Raw genomic sequence first — 12,193 nt, 5'->3', positions numbered from 1 at the left:
TTAGTTTTTATTAGAAAATGTTATTTTACTACATATATATAATCAATATTTATAGATTGTAATAATAATAATAATGCTACTAACATTAAAAATGCATATAAAACAAGGTAGAAGTTACAAATTATATTAGAAATTATGCTTATAAAATATATCGTGTATATATCAATAACAGATATTTATATATATTATCTTTTTGATTTGTGAAAGCTAATACCTTTACCTGTTAATATAATTGGATTATTTATTCTCGGAATTCTCACAAATGCTCCTAATTGATCTATGTAATATATGTGCCTTATTGAATTTCAGTATATAAGCAGTTTAATTGGATTAATTTAAGAGGTTAATAAGTCAGATAAGGAGAAAAAGAGTACTACATGGAAAATAATTAATAGCTTTACTTAATGCTGAGAGATAATATGAAAAAGAGAAAAAGGTAAAAATATATTTATAATTGACAATAATTCTAATATCTTTATTAATATATTTTTTTAATTTTGTTTTAGTACTATGCTCTCGTACGTCTCATGTGCACTTATGAACCATGATTTTCATGGAAGTCCCTTATATACACATGGGGTTTGCAATTGTAAGTATTGAATTTTTATTTGAATGACCGGGAGAGACGGGAAGAGACCGGGAGAGACGGATAGAGACCGTGAGAGACGGGGAGAGACCGGGAGAGACGGGGAGAGACGGGTAGAGGTAGGGAGAAACGAGGAGAGACGAGGAGAGATGGGGAGAGACCGGGAGAGACCGGGAGAGACGGGGAGAGACCGAGAAAGACAGGTAGAGACCGGGAGAGACGGGGAGAGACCGGGAGAGACGGGAAGAGACCGGGAGAAACCGGGAGAGACCGGGAGAGACGGGGAGAGACGGGTAGAGATAGGGAGAGACGGGAAGAGACCGGGGGAGACGAGGAGAGACCGAGAGAGACGAGTAGAGACCGGGAGAGACCAGGACAGACGGGGAGAGACCGGGGGAGACGGGGAGAGACGGGTAGAGACCGGGAGAGACGGGGAGAGACGGTAAGAGACCGTGAGAAACGGGGAGAGACCGGGAGAGACGCGGAGAGACGGGGAGAGACAGGGAGAGACGGGGAGAGACCGGGAGAGACGGGGAGAGACGGGTAGAGATAGAGAGAGACGAGGAGAGACCGGGAGAGACGGGGAGAGACCGGGAGAGACCGGGAGAGACCGGGAGAGACGGGGAGAGACCGGGAGAGACGGGGAGAGACGGGTAGAGACCGGGAGAGACGGGAAGAGACCGGGAGAGACGGGAAGAGACCGGGAGAAATCGGGAGAGACGGGGAGAGATCGGGAGAGACGGGGAAAGACGTGTAGAGACGTATATTTTATATATATATATATATATATATATATATATATATAATAAAATATAAAAGTGTTAATTTAAAAAAATGTAAAATAAGAATTTTATAATCATAATTGTTGATTATTATAATTATGAGCATTATACTTATAAACTTTATTTTTTTTAGATTATTGCGGCGTAACGCGTTTATTTTGGTACATTTTAGTACACCATAAATAGTACATATAAATTTTATAGTTACACGATTATTTATTGAATATCTATAATTATTATTGATAGCTTTTATTGAACTTTAGCAAATAAATGTTATAACCAATAATAAGTTCGTGAAGTTAAAGGTTTTAATTGTTTATGTTTGCGCACATAATTAATACATTTATTCAACAAAATGTCCAATAAAAAATTGAAGTATATGTAATAATAATAATAAAATATAACAACTAATAAGAATATTAATATAAGAATATTATTATAAAATGTTGAAAATATCATTACACATATATTATGCAATACTTATTTTTTTGTTCTATAATACTTTTTTTAACACATACAATTTTTAGCACAATACACAATAAGAAGAAAATATAAAATAAAATGAATAAAGTAAAGTGATCTAATTTCAAATATAAAAGATTTATTTGAACATTATAAATATAAAACTTAATGTTTCTATCTTCCATAATTATATGAAAGACTCTCTTATTTTCCTCATTTGCATTTAATTAAATCTTGTTAAAACATGTTTAATTATGAAGCATAGTCTGTAAATTATTTTGTATTTAAATTATATTAATTAAATTACTTTATCTTTCGAAATATCTTTGTTAAGTTTGTTTCAAAACTTATTATTAAGTTTTGTTCTTTTTCTATGTGAAAGAGTTAAATGTAAACTCGCTGTATTATGTATAATAATGAAACGATTGTGTTATCGAATATTAAAGACAAATTGAATCTAATAAACGTAAAAGTTATTAGTTATATATGTACTTTATCACAGTCATATATTAGTCATATATTAAGTTGTCTTAGCTCAATAAAGCAGAAACGCTCGTAGGATCAAAAACATTTTAATAAAACATTAAAGTGCAAATGGACCGCCTGTTGCATTAGCCTGCTTTAATAAACGAATTTGTTTTGCTAATGTCCGCTTTAAAAACCGATACAACCTATTTCAAAGTTTTACCATGGTATTTAATTCGTGCTCTTAATAGGTAGAGAATCACAAAAAGATGCTCTTCTACACAAAACGTTAGTTAAAAAAGTATATTTTAAAAAATAGCAAAAAATTCAATTGTATTAAAAAAAATATCGACAACGAAGTATATGTATGATATAAAATTTACAAAACTGTAAATTGCTAATATTATATTATTACTATACTTCTCTTACATTATCATTTTACGCAGAACATTCGTTTATTAAAGACTAAAATAATATCGAGTGTCAGTATAAGCTTCGTTATTTCAACAAATTAATCGACCAGACATGTCGTTCAGGTATTAGCTTTAATATGAACGAGCGTTAACGATGCTGATTAAATCATATTATCAAAGTGGTCAAGCGGCCAATAATGGCTTTCCCCATTAGAAACAGATAACTCTCGCTTTAAGCACAGAAAGAGTAATTTTCTTGTGAAACTGCAAGGTGGATATAATTTAGAAAAAATTGCTAATTATAAACAAATTGTATGTGTACATATAATACATTTATCTTCCATTTTTATATATATCATAAATTGAATTGATTATTTTGTCACTTTATGCATATTATTAAAAAAAGTAGCATTATTGCTTTCCAAAATTTATTATAAATTCTTACATCTACGAAAGACTGATAAATTTTTCTCGGATATGTTGAGTACATTTGTCTGCTTTTACGCGTTTTTCCTCAGTGGGCTACAAATAAAAAGAAAAGATGTAAGTGCATGCACTAAGCCATGGAATCGAATAAAATCTCCTCAGCGAGAAGAACACTGACTGGTGATGTGGCAGAAAACATGAAATTTGAATGCACTAAGATGACTTTTTTTATACCCTCGTCTTTTTCCACTTATTCTATTTTTCCACGAGACAAAAATTAAATCTTGCGATCTTACTTGACACATGAACAAAATTTATACTGTCTTGACCACAAATATTTTCGTTTTTTTAAATATATATTCAACGTAAAATTCCAAAATAAAACGTTACAAAATTTAAACAATGTCAATTTTAATTTTTTTACAAAATTCTGTACACCAAAATTTCTAACTTATCACTGCAGCAAATGGAAGTTGATATAAAACGAGTGCAAATACAATTTTTAACAATATAACTTTTTTAGTTATCCATCTCGCTATTACTTTTTTAGATCTGCAAATTGGATTCTTCATCGACTTCATAAACTACTACTTGCATGTAGAAATGGATAGAATAGTAAATTACATTGTTTTTTTTTTTTAATTAAAAATTATGATATTTTACAAATTATATTGCTCTTTCTTGCTCGTTGCATATCATTATTTTAAATATTCATTACATTTGTCTTTTTGAGACAATTTTAATATGGTTCAATATGGTCAAATAAAATCTTTGAAAATTATTTTATAATAAATCTCTCTCTCTCTCTCTCTCTCTTCTAACACTAGATGTAAAGAAAATTAATTAATTGTAGAAATTGTAAAATTTGTAAAAAATTAATTATAAAATGCCAGATTATATTTATTGTTATATAAGATTGTTTTCTTATAGAAATAAATTATGAAATGAAGTATCAATTTTTAACCTACACGGATCGAAATAATTTAATACGATATACATATAAAGAAAGAAGAAAATATGGACGGAATTATGATATTGTTGCGAAGCGTCATAAGTTGTGTCATAGAAAACGTGCGTTTCGTAACGATCGTCAAGGAATAATTGAAGATGGCAGAATGCCGGATACGAAGAGGCGCGGTCCTTTCACTCTCGGGGGTGTGCGATTATTGCACGCGTTTCTCAGAAAAACCTTTTTACAAAGCATTACGAGGTTGTTCTACTTTTACGGTCAAGGTTACCTCATACGTTTGCAAAGAAAGTTTTATATATGTATTATGTATATATAATAAATATATAAATATTATATATATACTATAATATAGATTATATATGTATATATATACTTTATAAATATACTTTACGCACATATAGATTGCATTAACAAAATATAAATTAATGAGAAAATTGTCGAAATATTAATTTTCTTAAATAATTTTGCATTGCAAAATAGTTCAAATATATTCCTGTGAATACTCTTTAAAATAATAATTTTTGAAATATTGTTGCACAAGATTTTTCTACTTATGCAATTAACTAATAATTTCTTTTTTCTTTTTGAAGAGAAATTAATCTTTGGCAAAATGCAAGTGTTTCACACTTCTCATTCCCATGTATATTATTCACATAGAGCGGCGAATAGATTGCATGCTCCCATAAATATCCGCGGTGCAATGCATCCGTATTGCGCCGTAGACAATAACTGCAAATGTCAGTCTCACCATTAGCATTGATCACGCTCAATCGCAGCGGGGTAACCGTACCACCTTCAATCGCTCGTTGTAGGTACGAATTTTCAGAACGTGATACAGAGGATAAAGTCGTACGACCGCGCAACACTTTGTGAAACATTTACAAACGCGTAGCAGCAACTTAACCAGAAAAGATCACATTTAAAAGTTGATTTTCCGACTTCTTTTATGGACTTACTGTGTTTGATCTCTACTAATCTGCAACATATTTAAAGTGCCTCTTTAACTTGCTATCAATGCACCTTAATAAAGCGACACAAAATGACAAAAAACATTTCTTTTGAAAAGCATTTTTTTGCACGGATGTGCTCTCATGATATTTCGTAATTGTTGTAAACCAGAAACTGTGATATTCACAAGGAATTAGAGTACGTCTAGAGAATTTGAGTTCACGTCTCTTTCAATGTACTCGTTAAAGGTCGACTACGCGATTTCGGTTGACTTTATCGATAATATATCGCATTGAGAAGCGCATTAATTCCTGAGAGCGCGGCTCTTTCCCAACCAATTCTCGGCAAACGTGCGTCGATTTACCTTGCACAATACATAAATTGCAACCTAGAACTTCATCATATTACGACTTGCTGCATAGCGGTAAACATTATATCGGGTAAACATTATATCGTGTTTCAAATATACTCATAAAATAATTTTTCTTTCCGTTAAAACATAACTAACGCGAGGCACGCGAGGGGAAATTAATTTCAGTCGAAAGATCAAACTCGAAAAGATTATAAAAGAATTTTCAGTTCTTAATCTCATTGCGCCAAGCAACTTCACATGACTTCAACTTTTGTTGCGATTTATATTGAATATAACGATTAAATTTTATTTATTATTGAAATGTGTGTGTGAAATATGTGAGTCGTCACAAATTGCATATGAAATATTATTTGCATTTTGTGGTATATGGCACGTATTAGTATGTTTATGATTATACATAATGCCTGTACTGTAGTCTTATGGACGCATATGCACACTCTCATAATGAGCGCAGTTAGAATTAGCATTGATTAATATATAATTTATTTCGACGTTGGCTGAAACTCTCCGCATAATTATGTATAACATTGCTGAATATGTAAGATTATACACATTATATTTGCAGATGGTACTCTGGAAAGAATCTACTTTGAAATCTACAATTAAATAATCACATTATTTGAATTGCTCGTGACCGTAATATTACGTTTATTTTTTTAAATTAAGCCCGTACAACTAAAAAGTGAAATTAGCTATTCTATCTAGTTCTAAGATTTTTAAGTTATACTCAAATCTCTGAATTAGTTCCGTCGATCTAGTTACGCAAAAATAATTTTTACTTAAGTGGCACTAACCAAAATATTAAGTTGCTTAAATACAAAAAAAATTGACAAAATTTTTGTCAGAGTAGGTATATGCATGACACATGTATCTAAAATTAATTCCTCTTACATTTTAACATGTCTTTGGATTTCTATTAGTGATCTTTAATACATTTATTCTGCTATACTTGTATGTAATTTTTTATTTACCCTATATGTACTATAAGAAATTTTTAACGAAATTACAGAACTCCCTCTATAATTCGTAATCTCCGGGGTTAAGGCTCGATTACCCTTTTACTGAATGGCTCAATCGCGCGATTGACCTATCCTGCTACGTGGTCACGCAATTGAGATTTGATCTCAATCTAAGCAAATTCTTTAAAAAAGTTTATTACTTTCAATTCGATAAAAACAAAATTAGTAATTTGTTTTTTGAAAATTAGTTTTCTTTCATAAAACAATTAAAATAATTTTTATAATTTGTTACACAAAATGCAACATGTATTTATATGTTTTATTGCATTATACAATCCAAATAAGTTCAATAAAATCGTAACTGTATGTAAGTAACATATCGAACATATTTGTATTTGTATTTTTAATTACAAAAAAATTGCTTGAATTTATCTTATGACGATCTATGAATTTTTTTAAAGCAGTATAAAACGAAGGGCTTCAAACAATTTGTTTATTAAAATATGTGATACGTGATATCTCTCGAAAACTAACTTTCATCACTATTTTTCTTCCACGCATAGGGATGAAAATCGGCAGACGGCAAACTTTACGCAAGAGAGAAATATTTTTTGAAATCCTGTGCACCGAATAAACTTATTTTAACTTTTTCCCAGGATTTCGTCCGTGGAAGTCATTCGATGAGCCAAAAGTGGGTGTGTTAAACACTGATCTTACACAATGCACGAGATTCCACGATACAAAGAACGATTTGAAAGGATAAACTATCGTATGGGTAACAGTTGCACATACAAGTGATCAACACGTGCAGTTATGGTAAAAAATATGAAAACTTACTAAGATTACATATTTGTTTATACATTTGTTATCTACTTTTTTGCATATTAAAAAGGAGAAAGATTTTTTTTAATATGAAAGTCACACTGCAGAAGAAAAACATGGCAGATTTGTATCTCAACGGTGTATAGGTACATTTTTAAAATAAAACATTAAAATGAAGAGATATGATGTTGCTTTTGTAAAAGTAAAGAAATATTTTTAAGAATAAATTTGTATGGACTTCAAAAAAGACAATAGAAAAAAATTAATTGGACTTGCACTTCAAACTAAAATATTACTTAAAACGAAAGAAATGTTAGATGCTGTTTCAGATTGTTTAAATTTCAAGAAATCTCTGTATGTGTGTGCGTGTGTGTGTGTATAATTTAAAAAATTTACATATGTAAAACAATTTAAAAAATATTCTTGTCGTAGGCAAAAGAGAGAGCTGAAAAATCTGATATGCATATTTCATAAATTCTAAATCTTGAAATATTGCAAGATAATTGAACGGTGCTTTCACGATTGCGTTTAACGCTAGTCAGCAAATCTAGTACGTTCAGATCAGACAAAGGAGGTGGTTTCGGAAATTTCTAAGCCGATAGTTAAGCGAAGGTCATGTAAGGGGTCCATGTCCAAAGGTGGGTGGGTGTGTCGGATGGTGACCTTCTTACACAATGAACGAGAGGCTAACATCGTCAACGGATATGATTTGATGAAGGGATCAGCAGGGGCGCGGTTGGAGATCCTAGAAGACGTATATAAAGTCCGCCGAAGTCGGCCGCAGGCACATTCAAGCAATCGCCGGTCGGCACGATGAAGACCCTCGTAAGTATTCATCTCGGCGGTCGGAAGTGCGCGCTGCTGCCTTTCTTTCTTTTGTTACCCGAACAATCAACGTGCCGCAATCGGACCGTTGTTCTTTCGGCGGAACGACGGAGTGACATAAAGTGACACAAACGCCGTCGCGGATACGTAGTTGAAGAATTAAGCAAACGGTATAACTTTATTGCGCGGGAGTTCCGCGAGTTTTGCTCGCTGCTTGACACGTCGTATTACAAATATCGCTTTAAAGCTGAATTTTGTGAAACGTGTTTCTTTCCAAAATTAAATCTCTAGCGGAGTATTACTCGGTGTAACATAATATCGATTTAAGAGCTACGTAGCTTATTGCTGAGCTCACCTCGAATTGAAATTTTTCATCTCTAGTTCGTTTCGTTTGCCTTGTGCGCCATTGTTGCTGCGGCACCTCGTGAGCGACGAGAAGCCATCTTGGGCGGTCATGGATATTACGGTGCTGGCCATGGAGCTTACGGTGCTCACGGAGGTTACGGAGGTTACGGGGGTGTAGGCTATGGCGGACATGGAGTGGCTGTGACTGGACCATTCCTTGGAGCGGCGAGTGTCGTAGGTCCACACGTAGGTGCCACCGCTGTTTCCGCTCCAGCGATAGGTCCTGCTCGTTTGTCTGGATCGATCGCTGGTCCTGCTCACGTGTCGGGCGCCGTTGCTGGGCCAGCTGTTGTAACCGCGTCGGTCGCTGGTCCAGCGCACGTGGAAGGCTACGGTGGTCCGTATGATGGTGCCTATGATGGCTACAATGGCTATGCCGGTGGTTATGGCGGTAATTATGTAGGTGAGTAATACAACTGATTATAGAGTTATGTGCTAGGAAGAGAATCTTGACGACAGATTGCAAAAGTTCTAGTGAAAAACTGGGAAACGCTCTAAAGTAAAAGAACAATTTGGAAAAACAATGATACAAAAATATCTCAAATAATTTTTGAAACAAAATTTTATAAAATACATTGTAAAAAATTCATACAGTACAGAATATTTCAGCAATGAATATCAAACAATAGTTTGCCATTTGAGCAATATTGCAAAAATGTTGCGAAAAGTTACTGCAACGTTGTTGTCTGATATCGTCTGAATGGAATAATATACTGTTATTATTATAAAGATAAAAAAGTTATTCTGAAAAAAAAGTTTTAGCTTATTTTTGCATTTTTGAAAGTATTAAACTTTACGTGTTGAGATCCGACTTCATTTCTCTGTTCATCTCCCTTCTATTCACAGGAGGATACGGATACGCGGCTGGTCCTGCTTACGGTCATGCAGGATACGCCGGCGGCCACGGAGGGCACGGAGTAGTTGTTGCCGGACCGGCCACCCACGGCGCGGTTCTGGCTGGACCTCATTCCGGAAGCGCGGCTGTTTCTGGACCGCATGCCGGTTCGGTGGTGATCGCCGGTCCCTCCGGAAAGATCACGGCCCACGGAAGCGGTTATGGCGCCGCCATTCATGCCGGCCACGGCCACGGTCACTGGTAACGCGCTTACAACTATCTGCGAGACGCCAAAAAAAAAAAAAAAAGAAAAAATCTCTCTCTGAATCGTCGACGGGTCGAAAGTATTTTCCTTCCCCCCTTCCTCCTCCCCGCGAGTTTTCAAGAGAAAGATTGCAGTATTATGGAGATATAAAATTGCTATAACACGACGGCGCTCTTCGCGCTTGGTGCTTTCAATGCTTTGATGGCGCGCGTATGGATACTTACCTCTCTTTTCTGTACGAATGGAATAAATTCACTCTTCTTTATAAAAGAAGATATTTGTGTAACATAAAAAAATAACTCAGAAAGCATTATTTATGTATGTATATTTGTAATGTACCGCCTGGTGTATCTCATCAATTTTGATCTCTCACATTTGTCAAATTCACACGTATCTTACTGTACATGACGTTTTGCTTTTGTATTATATATCCTTGAATCTAACAAACTTTATAAATGCGATTATTCACAGATTAAACCGGTACAATTATAAAAGGCATTGCTTTAATTAATTTCTCTGAAATTCACCAATGAAAAGTCATGCAGAAGTCTATGTTAAGCTTAGGCAATTATCCCACGAGAATTACCGTAGCTATCTGATTAACTAATCCAACCTTCTCTTCTATCAGCAAAGCACAAATTATCTCTGATGCAAGCAACGGATGATACGGCACGATTATATCTGACAAATTAGTCTTGAATAATCGTTTGCCATTTGAGCAAACCATGACCATTTTACACGCGAAAATATAAGGTAATGCTTTGTAAATTAACATTGTCAAACATACACATTTATATTTTATATATAATAAATTAAAATATAATTTATTAATTGCATTAACAAGTAGGATCGCGCGCAGAATTTTTAATATTTGATTTTGCTACTAATTCAGTTTTAGCATGTTCTAATTTACCTTAGCAATAACAAATAAGCTTTCTAGTTCGTTTAATTAATTGGAATCTGGGTAGAAATTCAGCTTTGCTGTTTTTTGCTAACAGTTTATGTTACTTTTTCGTCCAACGTTATTCATTTAATCTGAAATTCTTCGTCACGCTACCCTCTCTGCACTTGCCACTTCGTTATCCAGCCTGTTTCGTCATGATTTTCGAGAGCGCAAAATATGGAAGTAGCGACATACAGCAGCCGTTCATTACGCTGATTAGAATGGTTGCACGTTTCGTACCGTTCAACTAGATCGTTATATCGACGGCGTCAATTCATATCGCTCGGTAATAGATCACTCGTGGTGCCCGTCGAGCACGATCGCTAAACGCAAAGAGCGCGCAGTTGATGAAAATGACACAGATCCGGCATAAACGCGTGCTTTAATGCAACGCGTAATGATCGTTACCGTAAAGGGTAAGGTCATCGCGAGCGTGACTCGACAAGCGGACCTGTGGTCTGTCACTCATAAGCTGAACATGAAAAGTCATGGCCAAAGGAAAACTACATGAAGCGATGGTATGTAAAACATTGATATAAATTCGATTATAATATTCTATTACATACCGGAGATAATTTCATTAGTATCGATAATTCAGTATTTATTTAACGGTATTATATTGATTTACGATATATTATACATTGAGATTATACATTATGTATTTTAATATATATTACAACAACCCATTTGAATCTATATCAATGTTAAAATAATTCCAGCGATTATTGGCGATTGGTGATTGCGTATTAGAAGAAAATAAATAATTTCAACGTGGCCCGTCCATAATTTTTTGGGGTGCGCTAGCGAATAAAAGCCGCGTAATGAATCACGAACGAAAGTATTACCAAGAAGAAGATACCCGACATAAATTTAAGTATTGGCGCGTCTAGCGAGCAATTTATACAGGATTTGCACAAATCCGAGTATGAAACGCGATTTACGGTACCTATTACGCGCGCGTAATTTATCGTGCGATTTACAATCGCCGGATCGTCACGTGGATATTTAATCTCGGATTTGCGTGTGTCCCCGCCTTTGTCCTCCCTCTTTTTCCCCACAACAAATTGCTATCGGAAAATGATATACCCCGTGCTTTGTTCGCGCGCGACGCGACCACTCACGGATGGAATATCGAGCGACGCTCGAGCGTGTGGCCTTCGCCTTATGGGAAGATCGTGGCCCGAGAGAGAGAAAGAGCCGCGTCCCTCGGCTGAGATAGCGGCGACGCCGGGGGTATTACGTAATCCCGCGCGTTTCATCATCGCGATGGTAGCTGCATTGTGAGAATGCACCGAACCCTCGCAAATTCCGAAAGGTCACCCACTTGTGATCGGCCGCCCAACGCCTGCGAGCGAACAGAGTAAGAAGAAATGGGTCATCAGCGAGCAACAGGCCGCCGAGGAGGGCCGGCCGCTATCTGCGATTTCACGACGACGGACACGCGAATAAAGCGCACTGTGCAAGGACGTTAATTGCTATGCGTCGACAATGGTGGGCGATAATCGATCGTGAATTGGCAGGCGTCCGTAACGATCGCAGGCGGCACAAGTTGACGGGCGATTGCAACCGTGGGAAGATATTGTTCCAATTAGCGCTTGAGGGTCTCTAAGATTTACTTAACGACGTTATGCAGCAAGCAAAATTGTATTATTAAAGAATGATAAAAATATATATAATTCTCAGATGATAAAAAGTTATTACGTAACGTAAACGT

The 12,193-nt window shown here is 35.4% G+C and overlaps 1 protein-coding gene across 1 annotated transcript; it reads left to right on the top strand.

Moving 5' to 3' along the window:
* Positions 1–4,680: 4,680 nt before the first annotated feature.
* LOC105840635 (shematrin-like protein 2) lies at positions 4,681–12,161 on the top strand. The gene is made up of 3 exons (XM_012687627.3): positions 4,681–8,031; positions 8,413–8,839; positions 9,283–12,161. Exons 1-3 carry the CDS (start codon positions 8,020–8,022, stop codon positions 9,534–9,536), a joined length of 693 nt encoding a protein of 230 aa, XP_012543081.2. The 5' UTR covers positions 4,681–8,019; the 3' UTR covers positions 9,537–12,161.
* The last annotated feature ends 32 nt before the right edge of the window (positions 12,162–12,193 follow it).

Source organism: Monomorium pharaonis, chromosome 8 (genome assembly GCF_013373865.1).
Source record: "Monomorium pharaonis isolate MP-MQ-018 chromosome 8, ASM1337386v2, whole genome shotgun sequence".
NCBI lineage: Eukaryota > Metazoa > Arthropoda > Insecta > Hymenoptera > Formicidae > Monomorium > Monomorium pharaonis.
The sequence above is the reverse complement of the archived record's forward strand: the minus strand, read 5'-3'. Positions and strand labels throughout refer to the sequence as shown.

Coding starts and splice junctions, on each gene's coding strand:
- LOC105840635 (XM_012687627.3), top strand. Junction 8,840..9,282: donor TTATGGCGGTAATTATGTAG/GTGAGTAATACA, acceptor TTCTATTCACAG/GAGGATACGGATACGCGGCT.